A 21,729-nucleotide genomic window follows, 5' to 3' on the forward strand; every position below is an offset into this window, starting at 1 on the left:
TTGACTTTCCGCCCCATTTTTTACCTTTCACGGTAGCCGCATGCCGGGTTGTTCCCGTGGCAACCGTCCTCGGGTTGACCATTCATCCGTCCGTACCACAAGAATTAGTAGTAGTAGTAGTAGTAGTAGTAGTGGCGGTGGCGGCGGCGGCAGTAGTAGCAGCAGCAGTAGCAGCAGCAGTAGTAGTAGTAGTAGTAGTAGTAGTAGTAGTAGTAGTAGTAGTAGTAGTAGTAGTGAGAAAAACTTGTGGTTCGTCATGTCACAGTGGGTGGGGCCCATGGTCCAGAGCGCCTGTGCCCTTGTCTGCCAGTCGGACCCCGTTAACCACCTGTCGCTTTCCTCCAGACCAGAGCTGGGTAGAGCAGCTTCCCATATACACTGGGTGGAGTTTAGGATGGGGGAACCACCGTGTTATGTTGACACACCCAGGGAGTGTGGAGCAAACCAACCTTGTGTTTACAAACATAGCTGGCACTCGAGGACGCGAGAGCAGACGGAAGCTGAAAAGTAGGGCTGGTGCCCTTAGGATTACATGAAAAAAAAATGTTTTTAAACAGTTTTCTGATTTCAGAGTGCACTTACGATGTTGGCTTGTGTGAAAAATCACCGAAGTTCATCCTAGAACAGATTCAGATAGTGTGAAACGTCACTGCGACGCCTTTGTATTTTTAAAACACTGCATTAAGTATGCGAAAGGGTTTTGCTGACTAGGTGTGCAACAGGGAGCGCGGCTTTCTCAAACCATAAGGAAAACAATAAGAAACATTCTTCTCATTTTATAGAATACCCATGGAGGCTACTGTTTCTTAACACTGGGCCAATGCGGTTAAGAAGAGTGAGAGAAAGTGTACGCTACACCATTTCGAAGCCATTTTTTTAAATCGCCACCATAAATTTGTGTTGTGAAGCTGGACGTACACTGAAAAGGTTTCCTATCCTGTGTGTTTACATGAATAGCGGGAGCTTCCTGTATAGTCCGACAAGCAGCATTGCGCGCTACACTTGCTCACTAATACTAATAAAGTAGACAGCCTGGACAGCATTACCTGAAAAAGCGCAAGTTCTGGGGCAGAACTTCCGATTCAGACACATGGGAGAGGGAAGGATGTTAGGGATGGAAGGAAGACTGCGGAATGTTTTATGTATCAAGGTGCGTCGTAGTATCCACGCGAATATTTGCGGATTGTGAGCAGGATCGCGAATCCAGTGTGTGCGCACATGACATTGTTACATATTTGAACAGCGCAATAAAATGCGGTGTCCTTTCTTCGTTGTGTCCCGTTGTTTTATTGCGCTGTTCAAATATGAATCAATACCAACTCGCCCAGTTCGCAGCTTTAATGACATTGTTACTTTGTGCAGAGCTGATGAATGTATTGTGTAGTTTGGGATGGACGATGAAATTCCTTAAGCTGTTTAAAGGCAGCGAGGCAGTCGGTGAAGAGGTGTAGCACACTGAAGGCGGAAACGAGACGAAGGGAAGCAGTTGCATTGTGAATCACTTCAACATCCATACACTTGGCGGTACAGGGCGTGGTGTAGAGAGAGGCCTGCGATGAAGTCAGTTTGTGAGAAGCTCGACGGAACTGCTACGAACTCTTCCTCTTCTTCATTAAAAGAGCTAATATTGCTATTTTGAGCCCATTTAATTTCATTCGGTCTGTTTCGGGCTGCTCTGTCGTTTGAGTAGAGCGGTCGGACATTCCCGGCTTGGAGTGGCGACCCTGAAAAGCTTTTTGGGCGCGGCAAGGGGGCTACATTAGTGCCGTCACTCATCGCATTATGGTTTAAGTTATGGGCACGCTCTGTAGACATAATTCAACGTTCGCCATTGCAAATAATAATAATTGGTTTTTTGGGGGAAAGGAAATGGCGCAGTATCTGTCTCATATATCGTTGGACACCTGAACCGCGCCGTAAGGGAATGGATAAAGGAGGGAGTGAAAGAAGAAAGGAAGAAGACGTGCCGTAGTGGAGGGCTCCGGAATAATTTCGACCACCTGGGGATCTTTAACGTGCACTGACATCGCACAGCACACGGGCGCCTTAGCGTTTTCCCCCCATAACCATTGCAAATACCGATTTCAATTTCCAGAATTTTGAAAACTGGTTCGCTTTCAGTGCTGACTGCTACTAGACACGATATATAATCATGCCGCCTAAAAAGACAATTAAAAGCACAATTAGTCATAAAAACTATATATTCATAATTTTATTACTCTTTTAACAGGTATTCACAGTCAGTCTTGCCGCGTAATGCTCCTCTACGACCAGTCCCATGAATATTTCATGGCTTTTATGAGAAAAACCTCGAGGAAAAAAAATTTGGGCCATAGTTCTAATGGCTCCCTTAAGCGGCTTGGAGTCCTCTGCATACCACACTGGAGGCATGAACTCTTGGCTGCATAGAACTATGCCCTAGCGCTGCTACTAGGTCTAGATTTACCCTATGCTTGTGGATGGAAAATATAAGCATCCTATTTCAAACGGGGTGGTGGCAGTAGCCACTACGCTCGGCTTTTGGTCCTTGTTTTTATTTAAAGATGCACTCTATCTTACTGCAAATTCGCATTTTCATTAAACCAATTTTTATTCCTACACTTCTAACATGATGTCACCTCAGTGCTTTTGAGCCGCCAATCTTCCTATCACTTTTTGCTGAATTGGACAGCAGATTCGTTCACGTGTGCCTGTGGCGACATCCGGATGGATACCACCATATTTGAGTATAAGGTGTCCAATAGTTTCTGCAGATTTCCCACACACAGCACACGTGTCATCATATTGGTTGAATTTTATTTTTTAGCTTCGCGCTCTAAGACACCACGATCTAACTTCAAAGACAAGGGCACTGCCTACTGAGGCGTCAGAATGATTCCTTTATGATCTGAAAATTGAAAAGTGGTTTTTGGGGAAAGGAAATAGCACAGTATCTGTCTCAAATTTCGGACACCTGAACCGCGTCGTAATGGAAGGGATAAAGGAGGAAGCTAAAGAAGAAAAGAATGTGGTGCAGCAGTGAAGGGCTCCGGAATTGTTTCGACCACCTGGGGACCTTTAACGTGCACTGACATCGCACAGCACACGGACGCCGTTGCGTTTCGCCTCCATCGAAACGCGGCCGCCGCGGTCGGGTTGTGGAAGACGGGTACTCTGGATCAGTAGCCGAGCGCGCTAAATACTGAGCCACCGCAGCGGGCTTTTCCAGTTTCGTTCTAGTTCAACAATCTGCTTCTTTTCCATTACATTAATCCTCTTTTACGTTCTGCGTGTTTACCTATCGCTTAAAGCTCTATTCATCCGTGCTTGTGTCCTGCGTGCTTACTGGTTAGTTCCCTGGTCCTTTCCCTCAACTGTCAGTCAATGCTGATTCTATATGGTTAATGAAATAAGCTAGCTTCCCGCCTGTTATAGTTCAATTTTCTCAGTCGTGCTTCATGTTATATTTTACTGTGAGGTTCTCATGTTTCGAACGATGCCCTGGCCGCATCTCGCGGGCCATTTCTTAACGCAGGGCTCTTCAAGGCGCATTTTAATTGTGGTGGCCGCCGTATGCCGGTCGCCACTGCACCATTCAGTTGCGCCAAGCTTCCACGTCAGCCGAATAATCCGGTATTTACTCACAGCCAGCCAGGCCAACGCCGATGACGCTATATTGTTTTCTAAAATGGGGCCCTTAAGCTATCATTTTCAAAAAAAAGAAAAAGTATGACTGCATTGATGAGTAAATAACAAACGTTTGCGGCGGTGAGTGTCATACGAAACATGTTCATTTATTACAGACAATTTACGGTGTCGTGAAGATCGAAAATTTTAACCCGCCAGCTAAAATGGACTTGGGCGAATTTAAGAAACCCAATCATGATGTGAAGTCAGAACGGAACACACTTCTGGACTCGAAACGGATCCAAATCAAGGGCTTCAATATAGACGGCCAGGCACCCGGTAAGTCTTCAGCGTGCTTTTTCAAATGTAGGGAGGGGCTCATGTGTCATCTTTCAGAGCGGATCTCCCTGTCTGCAAGCACGGAGAGATTAACACCATTATACTTGTATGCTTCTTCTTTGCATTTCGGCGTGCGTGGATTGTGTGCAGTGTCCTTCCTTCTACAGACACTCGCAGCATGAAAAGAACTGGACCTATTATACCAAAAAAAATCAATTTGGTCTTTTGGTGTGATATGATTAAAATTTGTTGAGCCACAGCTCCGAGGGTAACTGCGTGTCTGACACGCCAAAAACCTATATCGCTGTTGATAATCGTATCCAAGCGCATGACTGTATTAGTTACAAAGTTAACTATCCGGGTTAACCAGGCTTGCTAGTTAGCATCATTTCCCTGTTTTTATGTTTCCGCCAACTCTGGAAATATGCGTGGTATCCTTTTTTCCCCTATCCTTTCCCGCCATCACGCCTGCCTGTTTAGCCTCCATGTCTTCTCTCTTTACCTTCTTTGCTGGCCACTCATAATTAGGCGCACAAGGCAGTAGTTAGCAGTTGTAACGGCTGGCACATAACTTTTGCTTCCTTTTTTATTTGAAGAGCCACAAGCTGCAGCCAATATTTGCAAGAAGAAATTCATTCCCGTATAGATTTTTCCCCGAAACCACCTCTGATTGGAATTTACTTCCAAAATAACTTTTTAAAACTGATAAATTCATTCAGGCATTAGAAGCACATTTACTTGGTTAGGTTGTCTGATTTTTTGTTCCCTTTCATTCAGCTTTGTGTTGTATTGTCGTACACATCTAAATAAGTCTGTAATTAGCATGCTCTATGCCTGTCCTGCTTGGGACACATCGGCATTCAGTATCTTTAAATAAATAATAAATAGATAAAAGCACTTCCACCACCAACACCGAATCTCATGTCATCGCGGGTGCGTCAGGAACGGCTTGCGCGTACAATCTGTTTACTGGGGAAAAAACTGGAGGGGGCAGTTAAGCTCTGCCTGAAGGGTACGGCGCTACAGTTTAATTGGTTAATGCCCATATCCGTGGAATTGGTCACTATACTTTATGTTTATAGATCGCTGGGAGCCCTCATACCACAACTGGCGGAGTAGTGCAGCGGCTCACGCTTTATCGCATAGTGTATCATAATTATACGCTGCTTTTTGCTTGTGCTAAAAACAAGAAATTATTTATTACTGATTTTTTATTGCAGTGTGCGCTGTTCGGAAGCCACGCCCGCAGTTACTTGACATTGAGAAGGATTTGTTTTGTAATTCTCTTTTAAAAGTGTGCGGAGGTAGTCTTGAGCGTTCGTTGCGCAAATTCGGCAGATGCAGGAATTTTTCTCTGCGTTTTAACTGGAGACAGTTTTAAAAAAAAAAATATTGGGCCATGAAATAGCACTTAGTCGTTCGATGAGAGGATCTGCTGCTCGCTATTTCTTGAGACTGCTCTGGGAGAGGAGTATATACTTGCGTATCTCACATGGCAAAGCATGCAGTTATGACTAATTTTGTAACTCTTTGCAGTTTCATACTTTCGGCTGCAGAATAAAAATGCCTGCAATCTAGAGATTCTTTAATAATTACTGTTTAAAACTAAATCTGTGATAGGACACTGTCAGATTTTGTGGCGGAAGGAAAAGTTAGGTCCTATGTCCTGTGCGCTGTGTTCGTCTCTTTCCTCGGCCTATATCCGTTCGGCAGGTGGTGTCAAAAGCGGCACTAGTGTGCTTTGAGAAGACGAGGAAGAAGACGATCTTCTGTTGGTGAAGGCAGAAAAAAGCGTGGGAGACAAAGAAAGCTGAAGACAGATTTGATGTCTAAAGGACTAAAAAAAGCAGTAATGAAGCTATACCTCTTTTTGAAGTGCGAAGTAATAAAGGCCAGGAAGCAGCGCTTAAAATGCAAAAAAGTCGTCAGACAGATGCAACCAAATTATGTTTATTTAAAAGAGGAATGGGACGTGCGTGATGACTGCACAGAAAGGAGAAAGACCATGGATGGCCAAGGAAATGAGAAATTTTAGAGGCGAAAACATGGCGTGCCGAAAGAAAGAACCATTTGCGTGAGCGTATTCCTAGATAACGCAGAAAGGTATGCGCGATAATAGAAACCCAGCAGCCCCTTTAAACTCTGAAATAAAAGCGCTCATCAAGGCATCAAACCACATGGCGCCTAGGTGGCGCTGCTTACTTTTGAAAGCTGCCTAGACAAAGAGACTATTTGCCCTTTTGCCTAGGGAAGCAAATGCGCTTTACGCCGGCCTGCAGTTGTCGCTCTGATTAGGTTTGACTTGGACGAGAAATGGTAATCCGCTTCAAGACACCCCGCCAGGTCCCAGGTGTTGCGATCAACGTGCTCTGCAAGAAATGCGATACGTGTAAACGCTGCAGAAGCGTTACAGTCGTACATCTCAGGGGCTAGTTTGTATGGATATCCCAAAAATGTTTTCCTGTAAAGAAATTACCATTCTGCGGTTGTGTATTGCAACTCGTGTTCAGTTCAGGGTGTTTAATCGCAGTTTTATATTTTCATCAAAAGTACCCTTGACAGCACGTGTGTAATAATAAGCGACAATATTTTGCTAAAGCTAAGCAACCAGATAGTTCTGAAAACTGATCATGATATGGATCATTTCTGCCTAAATAAAGCTCAATATAAATTTTTAGCCAGAAAAAAAATTCACTCACTAAGGGGTTAAGCGATGAGCCACTGCACTGAGATGGCAGGTGCTGTCCACTGTGGGCCTAGTGATACCAAGGTTGCTCTCCGCGAGCAACTTCTCGTTACCAGTCATTGATTTAACTGCCACCTTGCACAACGGTCAATTTCCTAACAATCGGGTGGGTAAGTCGTGATGACGCCACAAGACCACGTGGTCTAGGTGGCTTTGTAGGTTACTGCAGCGGCCCGTTGCTCCGGCTGCCAGGCTTCAAACGGTCGCCAACGCCTATACCTACTCCGGACAGTGCTTTCAGAGATGCGTTCACTAACGCTCTCGCGTTAAAAAAACCAGTCACCAAACACTACTCCCTCCAAGAGACGAATGTCAGCGCTAGCTGACTGTGCGAAATGCATAACACATTGTCACAGCGAACATTTGACGTACTCAGGGAAGGTTTACTGAGACTTACTAGGACGCGAAGGTAGCTGGAAGCTCGAGAGAGGAGGACAACCGCCACAGGAGCATACCCAAAGCTAGCCAAGTTGCAGACAATGCAGTGTGACAGCGCCATCAGCGTGGATAGTAGTTTGGCATTACCCCCCCTCCTTGAAAGGTACCGCTCGGCGCCGCACTTAAGATCGCGAGCGATGGTGAACAGTACGCGAAGTGACGTCGCAAGCGTATGGCTCCTGTTGTAGACATGTGTGATGTGGTACATATAAAGCGAATTTCAAAGGCTTTGTCGGACAGGTCATTTAAGGAAGATATGGTTAGTATTCACTTAGTTGTTAGAGAAACCCACTCTTCTCATTAAAGTCTAGTTAGCTAAGGGATGGGCGTTTCCGGGGATGCTCGCATATGATCATATCGTGTGGAAGAGAGTCGGTGTTTGCTGCGCAGCGAATACATTTTGGCGGTGGGCTGGTGGGGTGACTGGCAAGCAATTATTTGGGGCGACAGAATGGTGTCTGTCTGTAGCTACCGACACCGTGACAGCTTCTTTTATGACAGTGTGCGGTCAGGTAAAGGGCCCGAAATGTGCCAGTCAAGGTTCATCTTTCATATGTTTTGCTTTAACAAACTTGCCATCTCACTGCCGGAAATGTGACATAAGGAACAATGCTCCCCGCTTTTGAAAAAAAAAAATGTTATGAGAAGTGCCACAATGAGCTTACTCGCAAAATAGTGGAAGCCGCAAGATTCTCGGGCTCAAAGAAGAATGCGTCAGCGCGCCCTCTTTTCTACTCTCGGGCAAAGATGTTCCGTTCCTATCTGGTTTTATTTATCTTATATTTGTGTTTACAGGCACATTTTACACGTGTTTTTGTTTTTATTGTTTTAGAGTTCAGCCGTAATATTGCTTTTGTTTTTTAGCTCTGTTATCGTGTTTATTGTTGGCTGTCACTTTTAATTCGTTTTTTATCAGTCTGTTTCTAGCCATTTTTCCGTGTTAAAAACCCGGCGCTGGTGGTCGTAGCAGGCTACGTAGTTTCGAATGCTTTGAAAAAGCAACGAAAAAAGCTTACATTTTTCGGGAATTATTAGAAGCAACGGGAAGATATCCAGAAGAACAATATGTAGTTATGCATGTCCAGATGCACCCAAAATTTCTCCCCGGAATTACTTTTTCATGCATTCTTGTTTACATATAAGCTCTATTCGCTGGTGCTTTGGCTTCTTAAAGGTCGCTACTTTCCCGCGTGTGGTATCGATGGTGAATGCTTTTGTACAGTGAGGCAAAGAACGCGCATGTGGAGATACACTAAAATCTTGCCAAGTGGCCACCGGAGGGTCAACTGTGCAGTCTCTACTGACCAAGGATCAGTAAGCATGTCGGCGAAGGATGGCCATAAAAGCAGCCGTAACGTGAATAGAGGCCACCAAAGCCCTATATATTACAAAAAATTGTAGTGAGTACCACCATCAATTGGTGCAAGCCAGGAATTCATTGTAGTAATGGCGTAGTCCCGCCTAGGACTGTTCATAAATGACTGTAGCCGAATTCGGCTAAACATTGATTTATTGACTGCAGGACGCGGCGGCAGTGGATTCGGCCATTTATGCTCTACGGGCTGAGCCGTGGCCAAGGTCACCATGGCTGCTTTCGCGGCTTGATAACCGGCCGCCATCAGCCAGTACTGACAGCGCTTTCGCCGTCCTTTGGCGCTCCGCGTGTTTTAGGTGCTGTCCTTTGGGGCTCCGTGTCTTTATCTGGTGTGCGGTAGCGATATAATATCACTCGCTCCACCCCTTGCTTGGCAAGCCTTACCTGTCACTCAAAGTGAAAATGATACCAATATCGATTGCCACTGTACTCTGCTTTCAGTGCAGCAGCCTTCAGCAGCCTTGGCTTCTTTCGCACCTTCATATGGGAGTTCGTAAACTGCCGTTGGCAACATATGTGAGCGTTTCTATTTCTTCCCTCGGCAAGCTCCATTGCACGGACATGATGGCAGCGCTACCGGCGCCAAACATGACAGGCTCATAACGAATGGATGAAGGATGAAAACAAGCGAAAAGTAGTCCGCTTTAATGACTAAACAGCGCAACTCCCGAGCATTCGCGAGGGTAGAACGAATGTAAGAACGTAGACGAAGACTTAAATGGGAGAATCTGTCGGGATAGTCGTTGTTGCATCGTTCTCAGCAGCGCGCCGCAGCGCGAGAGAGCACAAAAAGACTCGAGGACAGGCAAGCGCTGACTTCAACTTTAATTTCGGAAAATTGCCAATCCACAGAGAACAATACGCCCAGCGGAGTTACAAAAATATGAACACGAGGGGAAAGGAAAATGTCGCAGGCAAAAGCGTAACACCAAAGAACCGAACAGATTAAATGCACAAGATTCTATGCCGATATGGTGAAGAACCAAGCCAGATCTTTACCCGAGGAGGTGAAAAATTACATACAAGTATGACTGGCTGTAGCTGACACAGCTAGAATACTTCATCAAAACTTTTTTTTTCTTTCACGAAAGAACGCAACGAGAGAAACAAGAAGAATTCAAAGGGATTCAAGACATGATATCTGTAATGAAAAAAACGAGGATAATATGAGGACATTAAGCAGCGTTGGGAATGACTGAACTCAAAAAAGATGCGGGCGCATAGCCCGAAGCATACAAAAATGGCAGCGGACAATTAACGCTGCAACACAAATAAACACAGAATGATGAAAGACGTATGACATGGAATATGAACACTCTAGGAAGGCTGAAAACAAAATATACAAAGGGAATGAAAAACGTATCAATAAAACCATGGTTAAAAACAGATAAAACCAGCAGAAAATGCAATCCCTTTGTCCGAAAGGGAAAGAGAGGGCGTGCTAACGCATTCGTCTTTAAGCTTAGCAATCTTGGCTGATCCACGCTTGCGCGTGTCAACTTATAATAGCATTTTTTCAAAAGTGTTGTTTCTTCGAATACCGGGCAGCATCGTTTTTTTACTGTCGGATCTCAGATAGTGAAGCGTGACAAAAGCGGTCGGTTTTCCGCTAGGTAGTCGGTACCAAAAGAAGGCGTGGGTTGTGAGAGTGTGGCGATGTCTGAGGCACCGGGAAAGGTGGCTGCTCTGCTTCCGCCGTTGTTGGTTGGATACACGTTCGGACATAAGCTGTACTAAAGTTTTTCCTGCTAGATACCACGAGCACACGGAAAGTTTAGGAACGTTTTCTACAGGATGGGCTTCATGGTCAGGTCAAGATGCCCCCCCCACCCCCCTCCGGTTTCGACACTACATTTACTTTACTTAAGTTTACCCAGAATAGGAGCTAATGCCAATTGATGCTTAGCTCCATATGCAAGGCAGCATCGGTTGAAATAGCACTGCGGACGCGACAAATAGCACTGCGAAACAGCACGCGAGGCTAATCGCAATGTTTTGGTAAAGCAGGAAAACGGAATTTTCAGAGTGCGCGCTGAAAACACGCAGGAAGGAATGCATTATGTAGCAGTTGTGTGACTGCCATATCGTAGGTTGTAGAAATGTACATGCAAAAAGCCTTAAAGGAATCATTACCATCTAATGACAATTTTGAGGGAGCGTCTCCTGCGCTCGATGGACGGCCGATGTAGATGCCTGTTATTGTTGGAAGTGTCCCATGCAGGTCGAAAATATGCGTTGCGAGTAAATGCGCTGCATGTGCTCCTCCTAGACAGGAGGAGTTCTGTATACGTTCGAAGCAAAGAACGAGGTCTGATACTGACGTAATGCACCATTAAAAAGCACATATATGACGAGGACTGGCAACATTAGCATAATGACTACGTGGTCGAGGCAAACGCAGTTTCCGAGTTCATCTAATCCATGCCGCCTGCGCTGTTTCTTTACTTTCGAGTATGCGAAACGCTGCGTCCGCGAAGTGTGGACGCTGCATTAGTCCCATGTTGTCGGCGATATAGCTGAAGCGAAAGGGGATGCGGTGCGTCTACTCTGCGGGACAACACATTACTTCTACAGTGCAACACAGTAGTCCTCCTATCGAGATATAATTTTCGCGTTCTAGCTTTATTCTAGGGAGAGATAAGGAATTGGGAGAGAGACGTGATGTCGATAAAGGGTGCGTTTGTGGGGAGTGGGAGAAGAGTTCGCTGAGAATAAGGGGACAATAGCTGGAGGAAAGGATTTAGTAACGATTAGTGGAAGGGGCCTTCGTCCAGAATGGGACAGAACCGGGCTGATGGAGGAACGTAATTACTTTTCTGCTTCCACATCGTCAAGTCACGGCGTTGTAGCTCACATTGTTCGGGAGCTTGAGCATCCCAAATGTCTTTCACGCCAGCAACTTTGTTAACACGCTTTTTATGCGTTGCATATTGCAATCACTCAGTTCAGCCCTTGAACGCGGCCGGGCAGCCACCAAACCACGTCACGTGACGTCACGACAGCCGCAGGAAAAGCTGGGCCCCAACTCGCGCGGTCGCGCGCGGCCGCAGCCACCACCTGACTCCCGCTCCTCCCGCTAGGGGCGCTGCGCCGCCGGGTGACGTCACGGAGGAAAAGCTGGGCCCCAACTCGCGCGGTCGCGCGCGGCCGCAGCCACCACCTGATTCCCGCTCCTCCCGCTAGGGACGCTGCGCCGGCGCGTGACGTTACGGAGGAAAAGCTGGGCCCTAACTGGCGCGGTCGCGCGCGGCCGCAGCCACCACCTGACTCCCGCTCCTCCCGCTAGGGGCGCTGCGCTATGATTGACGTCACGGCATATGTATAAAAAATCTGCGCTCCTTCGCCGCGATAGTCTTATACCCCTGTCACACGGGCATTTCGAGGGCCTTCGAACCTATAGTCTAACGACTCAAAGGCGATCGAGGGCTGCTACACGGGCAGTTTCAATGGCGATCGAGTCAATAGCCTATCGAGCCATCGGAGCAGCACGGAACTCCATCGAGATATGCAACGCATTCTTGGCTTAACCAAGCTAAGCCTGGCCATTTTTCTTCTTCGAGGGTTGCGTATAGTCATCCACAACCAAGCGCCGTTTTAATTGGAAAGAAGCAAATGAGCAGTGCCTCATACATTGTTTTTTAGTGCGAAAGAACTAACCAGGACTTTCATAGCCAAGCAAAATCGTTTCTTGCGTGCGTGTGCCCAGCGCGCGGCACTTCCCGCTGATCGTCGTATTCGACGCAGAATTTACCCGGTCCCTTAGCGAAAAAGGCTTTCTAAGTATGCTAGAAAAAATTATGAGCATTGTTAATAATAATAATAATAATAATAATAATAATAATAATAATAATAATAATAATAATAATAATAATAATAATAATAATAATAATAATAAAAATAATAATAATAATAATAATAATGCATTTTCTGTCCGCATAGCATGCTTATTATACATTAGAAATCTGCTAAAATATACATTAAAACATGAAAATATTCTAAAATATACATCAAATACATTACATTACATTAAAAACTAAAATACACAATTAATATATTAAAAATATGCACTTCGGCTGAACTTAGAAAACGTGTACTAGTCGGATTCACCGGTTCATACGGATCAATGTTGCGAACATCCGAAGTCATGACTGAACTGGCTATAAACATGAAGAGACATACAATCCCAGAGAAAACACCTTGTCATAAAGAAGCCTGTGACAATTGAAGGTCACCTGACAGGGCCTGAACGGGAATGACGTCTCCGCACAAGGAAATGCCGAAGGAAAGGGACATCAGCAAACAGGAACTCTACCCGCCGCGGTGGCTCAGTGGTTAGGGTGCTCGACTACTGATCCGGATTTCCCGGGTTCGAACCCGACCGCGGCGGCTGCGTTTTTATGGAGGAAAAACGCTAAGGCGCCCGTGTGCTGTGCGATGTCAGTGCACGTTAAAGATCCCCAGGTGGTCGAAATTATTCCGGAGCCCTCCACTACGGCACCCATTTCTTCCTTTCTTCTTTCACTCCCTCCCTTATCCCTTCCCTAACGGCGCGGTTCAGGTGTCCAATGATATATGAGACAGATACTGCGCCATTTCCTTTCCCCAAAAACCAATTATTATTATTATTATTAAACAGGAACTCCGACAAGTGTGATACTTGGCTTGGCTTATATATACCGCCCGAGAGGAGACACATTATCTTGCCCGGTGAGGCGCTTTTTGTGCAAAGATTGTGGGCCCCCAAATTGTCGCACAATCGTCGGAGTGCTCGCATTCGAATCTGTGGTCCACCTATAACCGAACTGTTAGTCGTGATGGGCTTTAGGCATCGGTCAGCAGTCGAACTGTCAACCAACAAATACATGGGCGTCTATCGGAGCCGGTCGGTCTTGCCAGTTGGGGTCCTTTTCGCTGGCATGTTTGGGTCCGGAGGCGCGCATGACGTCATTGCCGGTATAATGCTATCACGCTGTCCACGCGCAATTTAGATACGTGGTGATTGCCTTTCTGCTAGAGGTTAGCATAAACAAATGAACGACAGAAAAAGGAGAGTTTTCACTGTTTCCGGAAACGTGATTTCGAGCACGAGGTTGTTCCACGCAAGCTTGAAGTGTGCTGCAAATATGCTGACGCGGGCTACAAATTTTTAGGATTGAACTATACTATGCACGAATTAATTTTCCATTTACGAAAGTACACTTTAAACTCAGAGCCAAAATTTAATTTCCCGAAACACTATTTCGAGCACTAACTGTTCAACGGCAGCTTGAAGTGTGCTCCGAATACTTTCTAGCGGACAGCTGATTCGTTAGAATTGAAGTATAATTTGGACGAATTAATGTCATATCGGCGAAAGTACACATTCAGTACATAGCCAACACGCAAAGGTCAATGCCCGAAACGCGATTTCGCGCACTGGATTGTTCTACGGCAGCTAAAAGTGTGCTTCAAATATGATTAAAAGGATTGCCTGTTTGTTAAAATTGGAGCATACTTCAGGCGGATTAATTTAATATTTAGAAAAGTACACTTTTAATACATTGACAAGATGATAAAACCGCATACATATTTTTCACACGCTTGAAGCGTGCTCGAAACATGCTTTAATTGAGGTATACTTGAGACGAATTAACTTCATATTTACGAAAATACACTTTTAATATATTGGCAAGATGCTAAAACCGCATTCATATTTTTTTCATGTATTTGAAACATGCTCGAAACATGCTTTGTGTGACGCATTTTTGGAAAATTTTAAGAATTTATTTTCAATACCAAGCATAAAATTTCAGGGAACATATTTCCGGAATATATTTCGTGCATTCATGAATACAACATATGTTTAAAATACATTACAAATATCCTGAAGTATATTCCAAATGTATTAGTTGTTGCTAAGGAGTGGTTCCGTCTCAGCAAAATTGTCGCTTGCGTGTCCGCTAAAAACGAAAGAAGATTGAATCAGTCCTCATATATGTGCCTATGTTCGGTCATTTCATGTATCTAAAGCCAGTAAAAACAGTCTTTGCCCATAAAAAGCCCCTGCTTTCGTACTGAATTGAATGTCGTAAATAATCTCTAATTTTTTGCTTTCATTAAGTGGACTAAACTTATATTCTTCTCTCGCATGTCGCAGCGACATTCTTCTCGGTCGGAACAGGAAAAATCCTTAAGAAGAACGCCATTAAGATAGAGTAAGTACACATGACGCTTATCATGAAGCAGTGTCGTGACGCGGGATTTCAGGATGTGCCGACCCGGGAATGCGCTCATTTCTTATGCGTTCAGACTGGGCTCTGGTTGTATCTGTTCTCGCGTGCTTTGTGATGATGTCCGTGAAATCCATGTGACTGTGTCTGGTACACTGTCGTCTAGCAGATGTGCGCAGTTGATTGATGAGCTCGTTAGTCTCACGGTTGGTGTTGCAACAACAACACTGGTGACGCCTTCTCCTGTTGATGTCACGCAGCTTTAACGACAAGGTTGGTCACCTTGCGGCTGGCAAAAAACAAGGATGGCGTAGAACCAAAACGATTTATTGGGCGAACGTGCTCCCAAAACACAGATGACATTCGGCGTCGCCGACATCAATAAGTGCCTTACTCGGTCATAAGGTCAGAACTCGTGTCAAATTTTGCAGTGGTAATTTTTAATGAATCAAAGAATATTTGACGGAATACCATATTCCGATGGTAGAGCAACTTGGCTCGCATAAACCACCTAATGGTAGCAGCTGCCGTTGCAGTGCTGTGGCGGATCGCCTGATCATTGCACCACTGAACTGTAGTGGTATGAGGTCTCCTAGGGATCTATGCATTTGAAGTAGAGAATGACCAATTGTGCATATAAGGGCATTAAGCCATTACACTACCATGTCATACCCTTAAGGCAGAGCTACCATGTCATACCATGTCCACGGCCGTTCGATCGAGCGGCCGTGCCATGTCATACCCTTAAGGCAGTGTACCCTCCAAATTTTATCGTAAGCATGCATGGCATCCTCCGCACATTCTAGCCTTTCCTGCATGTTCTCAACTGAGCCGTCGCAGGTCCAAATCGTAAAGTTGTCAGCTTACTGCGCATGCTGTACACCCTGTATACTTTAGAAACCACTTCCACATTTCTCTCGGCTTCTTTAATCCTTACTTCCCCCCTCCCCCCGGATGTCGGTTATACTGTGAGATGACTTGTATTCCATTACAGAGTTCTCTGCGCCAAATGTATTTACTTTGTATTAATCGTAATCTTTGTTAGAATAACACAACCTCACTCCGCCGGTGTGTACAATTTCTGCATCGCGTTGTGCCAGCCTGCTCTCCAGCGTAGCCAATGGCAGACGTTATGCGGAGGATGATTGATGCTACATGCCAGGCCACTTCCAGCCTCCATCCTGAGCCTCAAAGAAGACGAAGTGGCCTCGGGTTCTCGGGCTAGTCACTAGGTCTGCTTACAAAATCGCATTCAGCATTGACAATCAAACGGCAGGCCATCTATCATTACCAGCTTAGCGGTGAGAAGTAGTAAAGTGATGTTTGCTGCGCGCAGCACACGCTGGCCGAATAAAGACAGAATTTAACGCTCCTCCTGATCACACTACCACAGGCGGTGCGCTGGTGAAGTCTTCAAAACAATAAGGAAAATTCTTGGTTTCGTGCCGCCCGCCACCACCCCCTGCTATGCGTCACCTCATGTAGCACACCATTTTTATGCACAAAAGGGGAAAATTTTTGCAGCTTTCAAAATTTGTCATTCATTTTTTGCTTTTTATGTTATTAAGCTTCTATTCTTAATATTAACCAGAATTTCTATTAAAATCCGGGTCACAAAAATATGCTTTCACATCGCTGTCCAATATTTTGTTTGAAATGCATACCGTAAAAGAGTGAATTCATGTACCTTCATTTTATGCTCTCCGCGTCAGTGTAACTGCACGTAATTTTCAGACGAGACTAAGTAAACCACCCTGTAACGAAAGAGCTAACGCCACTTAGCGATTCCTTCGCCAAAGAGCTGAGTGGGTGTATCTCTTGGCTGTGTGCGATGAGGTGTCTACATGTGCACGCGCGTACTCTAACACTGCCTTCATAATTTACACTGAAATGTGGCTTCGCTCACGGATCCCGCGCATATGAAAGGCTACGGCCTGTGGCCAGGTCTGAATAAGAGAACAGAGATGTAGCGCTACTGGCTTACTGATCGCCTCTTCCTCGGTAGCTTTGGTAGGTACTTACACCTTGCCCGCTATACTTCGTGGTGCGTGCGGGCCGGGACGCATTTTTTATTTCTTATTTATTTTTTTTAGTCCCTATATAGTCTATGTCCTTACGTACTGCCACCTTGGTCTGAGCATTTTAGTGGTCTTGGTGCGGCTGGCACCGTTGCTGTGCAGTGAGGAGGGAGCTTCATGAATTACACGGCGTGGACTTCGAGCTCAGTCTGCCCGAAGGCAAAACCTGGGACCAGTACAACTGGTTTTCAGCCTATTGCTACAACGCCGAAGCAGACCTCGGACACTTGGAGCTGCCCTCCGCAGACGCCATGACGGTGCCTGTCTACTTCAATGACAGCAGCAGTCAGCGCCGACGAGCCGTGCATCGACGAGCACTTTTGGGAAACCTGAGCCTTAAGGCCAAATCTGGTGCGAAAACAAGTGAGCATTTTCTGCACCCGCTTTCAGAAAAACTAGCGAACAAGCCGTCCTCTTTTTGAGCCTAAGATCTACAGTGCCCGGGAGAAATAAACGTGCTTACTTCAAGTGTGCAAGGAACGACCAGCGGTTAATCTTTCCTGAAATGATGCGGCCGTGCATGACCGTTGCTTAGTGCGAGCGCTCTTCTTCACTCAGCCTTAGTGCTGGCCTAAATTTTATCTGCCACTTCCTTTTTTCTACACTCTCGCCGTAATTCCTGCTGTCGCCGTAGCCTCCTTCTACGGCCACTCTACTTCCCCCTCTTGAGTAGCCAGACTCCGATTGGTTGGTGGCAACCTGTGGTGGCAACCACGTGCCGGTTACACGTTCTCACGCTGTCTCGATACCTTCCTCTTCCACAGTAGTCATACTCCGGTTGGGGATTTCTCAGCTTCCTCTCCATCCTCCTCCTTCCATGGTAACCCTCTTCCTGGACAGTTATGGTTGTCAACATCTTCTGGGTACTGCTTCCTATGCTCTCGCCATAAAGCCTCCACATGGTTTCAGTGACAGCCGCCGATTGGTTGCACCTTCTTACACTATCGACATTTCATACTCCTTCCAGGGCGACCATCTTCCGGCTGAAACTCTTCCCCTTTCCCGACACCTTGCTCTTTGCACGGTAATCATCCTCTGGATGGTTCGTGTGGTAACCACCCACTGGTCGCGCATTGCTCCGTTCACGCCATGCCTTCGTCTTTGCACGGGAACTACCTTCCGAGTGGTGTCCTTGACATCACACCCAAAGGTTAGTCAGATGACTACGACAGGCTACGACAGACTACAACGACGTGAAGCCCATGAACAGGCGTTTAACAGGATATCGCTGCAAAAGTTAATAACAACAAGAAATTGTAGGCTAATGAGTTCGATCTTTTAATCAGAGAGAGACATTGTAACGTTGATTCTTTTTTTTTTTTGCTGTGATTCACTAGAGGAATAGAAGGCGAACCTGCCGAGGGCTATTTATTTTTTAGTCATTCATAGTGTCACCGGAGCTCGTCCTCGGTGGATAGCTAGCGCCGCGTCAATGAAACGCTTGCGCGTATGTGTAACCACTTTACGGGTACTTTTGCGTTCCTCCTCCATGGCAACTCGGCGGCCGCGTTTCGGTGGAGGCAAAACGCAAACATTGCCGTGTGTTGTGCGGTGTAAGTGTACGTTAAAGATACCCGGGTGGTAGAAATTATTGCAATATTCCGGAGCCCCCCACTAAGTCATTCCTCTCTACTTTCGTCCTCCCTCCACTTAAGGCGTAGTTGAGGTGTTCGCCGGATAGTGAGACAGTTACTGCACCATTTCCTTTCCACAGAAACCACTAACCACGACTATCGTCCTCCTCCAGACTTTACTTTTTCTGCTCCTCCCCTGCTTCATGCCCCTTTGCTTCCCTTGCCGACGGGACTTTGAATAGCTCAAGCCAAGAAAACAAGAGTAAGAGACCACGCGGTGACTGTGTTTTCGCAGATTTCGATGCAATACAAGGTTTCCCTAAACGACTTTCGCACAACCCCCCTCCGGAGACTGCTTTCGATACAGCGTATTTTTAGCAGTGAGAGAATTGATGATTTGCGACCAGGTTGAAATTACTTACAGCCGTTGAACTAAAAACTGCGAATGAAATAATTATTTTTGAGTTCGCTTTATTTATATATTTATGTATGAAAACTTTACTGAATGCATGGCAAGTCTCAGTCTTATGTGGTCAGCTATTCCGGCAGCCCATTGGCGTGCGCAGCAGCGTGGACCCTGCGGACGAGTCCTCGTTGCTGCTTTGGTTCTCGCTTTGGCGAATGATCTCCCATTGCTCCAAATAGAGATTAGGAAGCCTCTCAATAGAGCGATTGAAATGATATGCCAATATCATGTATAAATCCGTAGTTTTTTCGCCATTGTGTGGAAACTCTAATTTGTAGCGTCTTCCTGTAATCGGCGAAGGGTCTGATCTTCCATATTGTCTACAGTTTTGTGACGTGCAGGGTATACATAACCCACCTGTCAGTAGCCCTGTTGGTTTTTGGCATAGCTTATTATAGGCTATGTAACGTGTTCATTTGCAACGTGGGCTAAAGAAGAACACCGATGTAAGACAGCTCGGTCGTGCCGGTGAGCGGAATCATTCCCTCCCGTTAGTTGCATGTCTCCAGGAACTTATATTATTGAGGCTTGATCAGCAGGATGTTTTCCTAGGAGTTTGAAGTCTAAGTGAGTGATTAGTGCAGTTTTTATATTTCTGCGCGAAATTTGGGAACTTCTGAGTACACTGGCGTTTGGGTTGGTAGCTCCCGGAAGCGCGCTAGCTGCGTCCTCTTTGTGAGTGGGCTTGGACAGGTGTATTGATGCGCAATTGATTAGTCTGCCTTCGGGATTCCTTATCGCGATGGTTATCCGACCTTGTATTGGACCGGCTGCATCCACGTAGAGCGTGTCCGGGCGGCCTTCCCATTTATTGCGCAGGCTTGCGGCTCTGGCTCTTTTTCGTAACGCTTTATATGTAGGATGCATATTTCTGGATATTCGAAGGACATAGATGCCCTAGCAGAACGATAGAGTGAGTTCCGTTCTTTGGTCGGCCCTTTAGGGTGCTGTAAGGGGCTTTGTTCAGGGATATGATTTCGCAGCGATAGCTATTTTGCGGTAGCATTTCCAGCATTCAGCGTGGCGGTGCCACCACGCTGTCACTTTGTTGGTCACGTGGCGCGGAGCAGCTGCCGGCGGCCTCGCGCCGTGCCTGATTACGTGAGTCGTCACGTGGTTGGTCACGTGGCCAAGTTCCACTCGGCCGTCGCGTCGCTCCAGGTTTAACCAAAGCTGAACCACCGCCATTTTTTTTTCTCTTCAAGTACAGGACTTTGGGGAACGCCATGCAGACTTATCTTAAAGCGGAAGGGGACCACCTGCGCGGATGATGCTGAGATTAATAATTTATTTAGAGTGGCGCCGCGGTGGCTTGGAGGTTATGTTCCTCGGCTGCTGACCTGAATGACGCGGGTGCAATCCCGACCACGGCTGTCGAATTACGATAGAGGCAAAATTATAGAGGCCTGTGTACTCTGCGATGTAAGTGCACGTTAAAAAAACACCATGTGATCGAAATTTCCGCAGGCCTTCCTTACGGCGTCCCCCATAGCCTGAGTCGCCTTGTGCGTCAAACCACAAGAAACCATAAACCAAGCGATTATTTTTTTACAGTACTTTTAATCCCTGTATCAAGAGATTATGAGATACTGAATAAGATAAACAGTGTTTATGTGATAAAGAAACAATGGAAATGCAGAGTGAACCTAAACCAACACAAGTTGGCATAAAAATTACTTTTCGATTAGGGCTACAAATTACTGTATAGCATTTTTGAGGACCGCACATGTGTTTGAATCACCCGAATCCTTAACTGCTCGGCGCAACATATTTAAACCGAATACAGAAGTTGGCCCGCAAAAAACGAGGACAAGCGTAGATAGACAAAGAGGAGCACTATATCACGCGACCGCACCAACTTCTTCAGTACGCATGTCAACCAACTAGTCCAGCTTACTGCTCTCCTAAGCAAAATATTTAAATGCATTCTTGGTGGCTGGAAGGGAACACACCAGAAAATGTCAGTATCTGGCAGCACACCCAGTGGATCAGTTCATTTATAAGAAATTTCATTTGTTAGATGATCTTCTATTCTTTTTAAGATGGAATACAACTTTGTTATTGTATATAATGTTAAGATTTCCACAAAGCCAACTTCGGCCGCTAACTGAGAAATGGATATCAGGCCGTGCAGAAAGAAAGGTAACCCGACTTTCTTCCGCCGAACTTTCGTTTGTCATGTTTTACTGGAGTGAACGTGTGCTAAATAAAAAGTAATAATGTTTTATAGGAAATAAATGGTATAGTAACCGTCTCACTTCGTGGCGGAAAACTGCGCCTCAACTGTCCTCAGTTGCGCCGTGAGGGAAGGGAGGAAGGTGGGCGTGAAAGAACGAAGAGATGCCCAAATGCGAGGATCCGGAGTAATTTCGACCACCTTGCGAATATTGAACGTGCCCTGACGTCGCACTGCACACGGGCGACCTTTGCGTTCCGCCTCCGTCGAGATGCGGCCGCCGCGGTCGGGTTCGAACCCGGGTACTTTGGCTGAGCTGCCGATGAGGTTTACACCCTCCATCATTGTGCAAGAAATCAAGTATCATGCTTTACATTGCGCAATTTTAAGCCTATTTTATTTGTTTTTCATTCTGAAGCACACTCCAGTGTAGACATGCACGCCGCAGCCGCCCTCGCAGTGCCGGGCTCCTTCAGCGACAGCAGCCGACGCCGGAAAGCCGTGAAGCGACGGGCGCGTGTGGGAAACCTGAGCTTCAAGGCCGAATCTGGTACGAAGAAAACTGAGCACATTCTGTTCGAGCTGTACGACTCTTCTTCTTTTTGAGCCTAAGATCAGCGATGCCAAGGGAAATTAAACCTGCTTACCCCAAGCGGACGAGGAATGATTACTTCTACATTGTGCCAGAAACGAGGCTGCCGCTCACGACGGTTGCTCAGAGC

The 21,729-nt window shown here is 46.0% G+C and overlaps 1 protein-coding gene across 1 annotated transcript in view; it reads left to right on the forward strand.

The window, feature by feature from the left end:
- The window catches only part of LOC144134178 (uncharacterized), a 53,224-nt gene that overhangs the window by 14,387 nt on the left and 17,108 nt on the right, over positions 1-21,729 (forward strand). The window contains exons 4-8 of the mRNA XM_077667139.1: positions 3,783-3,945; positions 14,641-14,698; positions 14,793-14,863; positions 16,894-17,142; positions 21,426-21,557. Of these exons, the coding sequence (XP_077523265.1) occupies positions 3,783-3,945; positions 14,641-14,698; positions 14,793-14,863; positions 16,894-17,142; positions 21,426-21,557 (673 nt within the window). The remainder of the gene's footprint in view (positions 1-3,782; positions 3,946-14,640; positions 14,699-14,792; positions 14,864-16,893; positions 17,143-21,425; positions 21,558-21,729) is intronic.

Source organism: Amblyomma americanum, chromosome 5, assembly GCF_052857255.1.
Source record: "Amblyomma americanum isolate KBUSLIRL-KWMA chromosome 5, ASM5285725v1, whole genome shotgun sequence".
Taxonomy (NCBI): Eukaryota; Metazoa; Arthropoda; class Arachnida; order Ixodida; family Ixodidae; genus Amblyomma; species Amblyomma americanum.